Raw genomic sequence first — 3,206 nt, forward strand, 5'->3', positions numbered from 1 at the left:
GATCAAATCATCTCTACCCAAAACAAGGTTTTAGCAAAGGTCACAGTGAAGTTTATAGCGCTTGACTTGATGACCTACTTCAATTCCAGCAAGTCAAGTGAAACTTCAGTTACTGTGGTAAGTTTTATTTGAAAGCGCGAAAATTCTCCGGATTTTCTATGCATGAATGCAATGCACACTTTGGTGTTCTCTCATTTTATTGCCTCTAAACCTGGGATATTACACTTTCGTTTCGTCCGGAGTCCCCGAGCGCTCCCCGGGGGGCCGGGGGTGGCGTGGGCTCTCCGGATGGATGAAGGGCCAAATCCGGACGAAAACGAGGAACCGGGGGCGCGACTGGGCCGAATTACGCCGTCCGGATGGAAAAAACGCTCGCCGGGGGCCTCGACGGGGGCACGAGTGGAGATGCTCTAATCCAAACCAACTGCAGCAACTACCGTGTGCCACGAGCAAATAGATATTGGAAAAGTAGTGATACTAGTAGAATGCTACTCCCTCCTGCCCAAAATATGTTGCATATAAGGTTTGGTTAAAGTCAAATTTCGTAAAATTTAATCATTTATATTAATAAAAATATAAACATAATAATAAAATAATATTTTTTTTTGAAATAAATAAAATAATATTTTTAGAATTGTTATGAAATATATTTTCATATTATATACATTTGACATGGTATACCTTTGCATTATTATCTATATTCTTAGTTAAAATTTACACAATTTATCTTACGTGAAAAATTATGCACAACATAAAATAGGCAGGAGGGAGTAGTAACATACTCCCCTGCGCCATGACCAATGTTGTGATGGCAAACCAACGACTAAAGAGAGCTCACGTTTGACACCTAAGTTCACCAAATAAGAAATATAATCATGTTGTATTTTCAAAACAAGACACGTGGTCTGTGTAATCTAATTATTCTGTAAGTATTTAGTATGTACACAAGAATGTATCCAAGAATCAATGGCCAATCGGACAAGCAATCGAGCTAGCTAGAGCCTAGAGCAGAGATGGACGTGATCGTCGTCGTCACGGCAGGTAGAAGGATGGGACAGTCTACAGACTACAGTGGTAGTAGCAGCAGCAGGCCAACCGCCACAACCGCCCCAACGAACCCACTGACGGCCGGCCGGGAGTCCGCGGCGGCGCTGCTGTCCGTCTCCCTGCTGCTCGTCGACGGCGACGTCGGCGCGACGCCCTTGAAGTCGGGGTTGGTCCCGTAGAGGCTCTGGATCCCCTGCACGTCGTCCGTCTCCAGCTCCACCTTCCTGGTTCCCGTCCGGATGGTCGGGTACATGATGGAGCCCTGCACCGACGAGTGGCCGAGCCCCAGCAGGTGGCCGATCTCGTGCACCGCCACCGACTCCAGGTCCACCGCGCCCGAGGAGGACGACGCGCTGTCCCCCACCGTCCACGCCTCGGCGGCGTCCAGGTGGAAGCGCCCGTCCGTGGGCGAGAAGGCGTGCGCCAGCGTGCCGAGCGGCCCGTCGAAGCCCTCGCCGTCGCCGTGGTCGCCCGCGTAGAACCCGATGGTGATGTCCGCGTCGGCCCCCGGCGCTGCCTCCGCGAACCGCAGCGTGGTGGCGTCCGACCACCGCGCGAAGGCGCGCGCGAAGACGGCGCTGAGCGTGGCCCGGTCGATGGACGTGGCCGAGGTCGCGGTCAGCGCGTACGTGAGGTCGCGCCGGAACGGCGGCCACATCGGCCCGCCGGGGAAGTAGGTATACAGGTGCCGCCCGTGCGCGGACGAGGAGGAGTTCCTGTCCATGGTGGAGGTGCCGTTGATGACGTCGGCGACCCCGCAGCGCGGGGCGACCATCTGGGTGACCGTGGACGGGTCGAGGGCCCCCGTGGCTTCGAGGCCGAAGTTGCGCTGGTACGTGGCGATGGCCGCCTCCAGGTCGGCGTCGAAGGCGTCGGTGAAGGGCGAGGAGGACGGCGCCGACGGGAGGTACCCGAAGTGGCTGAGGTAGCCCTTGAGCCTCGCCAGCCCGTCCCGCTCGTCGCCCATGTGGCAGCCCGAGAGGTTCTGGAACGCCGACCACGGGTTCGGGAACGGCGGCTCCGGCAATCCGGCCGGGAAGTGTGCTGCTGCCGGCGTGGCAACGATCACCAGCGCCGCCGCCACCATGGCGGCAGCAATAAACAAGGAGAGGGGAGGAGAGGCGTACGCGGCCATTGGTGATGAAGCCCTCGGATCAGAGGAGACGAGGAGGTGAAGCAAGAAAACCAAGCTGCTGTCACGTAAGCTTTAAGACACCTGCTCTGCTTGCTACGTATACTACGAACTCTGACATGAGCACTTCGGTCAGCCGGCGGAACGCGGTGATCACCACGGAGCGGGAAACATCCGCCGCTTGGGCTCCGAAATGTCCAACTTCGTGTCTGCTTTTCCAAAAGTTTCGTCTGGTCAAGTATGTGGTATGTGGTCTTGCGTTTGCAGAATGTTGCTGTCAAGCCGTCAGCCCGTCACACTGTCGACTCGAAAGTCGACATGATATGGCGGCATGGCATTAGAGTTGGAACGCCTTTTGGTCTCGATAAAGCCTCGATGACTAGAACGGAAGAAGCTTCTGTCCGACTTGTTGGCTTCCGGTGAGCTACACGCAAGATCGACATCGATAGAGGATCGGAGGCTGAGGTCATGGCGGCATTGAATAGGAGGATATCGTTTGTTTCTCCTTTCTTCCAACCGCACCGGCCACGACGCAAGGAAGGAGACGACGATCGAGAAGCAAACGGAACAGACGTTGATGTTTTGAATCAGCAACTTTGTCAATCAGAAATCCGTAGCAATACCGGACCTTCTAGTTCTGGTAATCTGCAGGCGGCCTACTGACCTAACATTCCTCCTGCTCAGGTGAGAACCCAAAGCAAACGACGAGGTAGACGAATGGGAACGCAGGCCATTCCTAGGCCAGATGCTCTGCCTGAGTGCTGTCGCGTGACATGAGCAGCTCTCGCACTTTCAAAAGACCCAATTAGAGTTTCTAAAATAATTGACTGGTTCAGGTTCAGCTAAGCCCTGTATAATGTCAAGTGGGAAAAGGAATAATTCCGCCACGCCATATGAAAATGTCACCCAGGATTTTTCGACGCAAACCACCGCTCACTTCATCGCTTTGAAAAACCGTTGCAACGTCCATGAAGCGGATCAGCTTGAAAACATTACGCTGAAAGTGCCTAGATAATGACGGGCCTAG

The 3,206-nt window shown here is 54.2% G+C and overlaps 1 protein-coding gene across 1 annotated transcript; it reads right to left on the reverse strand.

The window, feature by feature from the left end:
- Positions 1-852: 852 nt before the first annotated feature.
- Positions 853-2,438, reverse strand: LOC127306052 (metalloendoproteinase 3-MMP). The gene has a single exon (XM_051336656.2). It carries the CDS (start codon positions 2,180-2,182, stop codon positions 1,067-1,069), a length of 1,116 nt encoding a protein of 371 aa, XP_051192616.1. The 5' UTR covers positions 2,183-2,438; the 3' UTR covers positions 853-1,066.
- Between the last annotated feature and the right edge of the window lie 768 nt (positions 2,439-3,206).

The sequence above is a fragment of the Lolium perenne genome, chromosome 6, assembly GCF_019359855.2.
Source record: "Lolium perenne isolate Kyuss_39 chromosome 6, Kyuss_2.0, whole genome shotgun sequence".
In the NCBI taxonomy this organism is placed as follows: domain Eukaryota; kingdom Viridiplantae; phylum Streptophyta; class Magnoliopsida; order Poales; family Poaceae; genus Lolium; species Lolium perenne.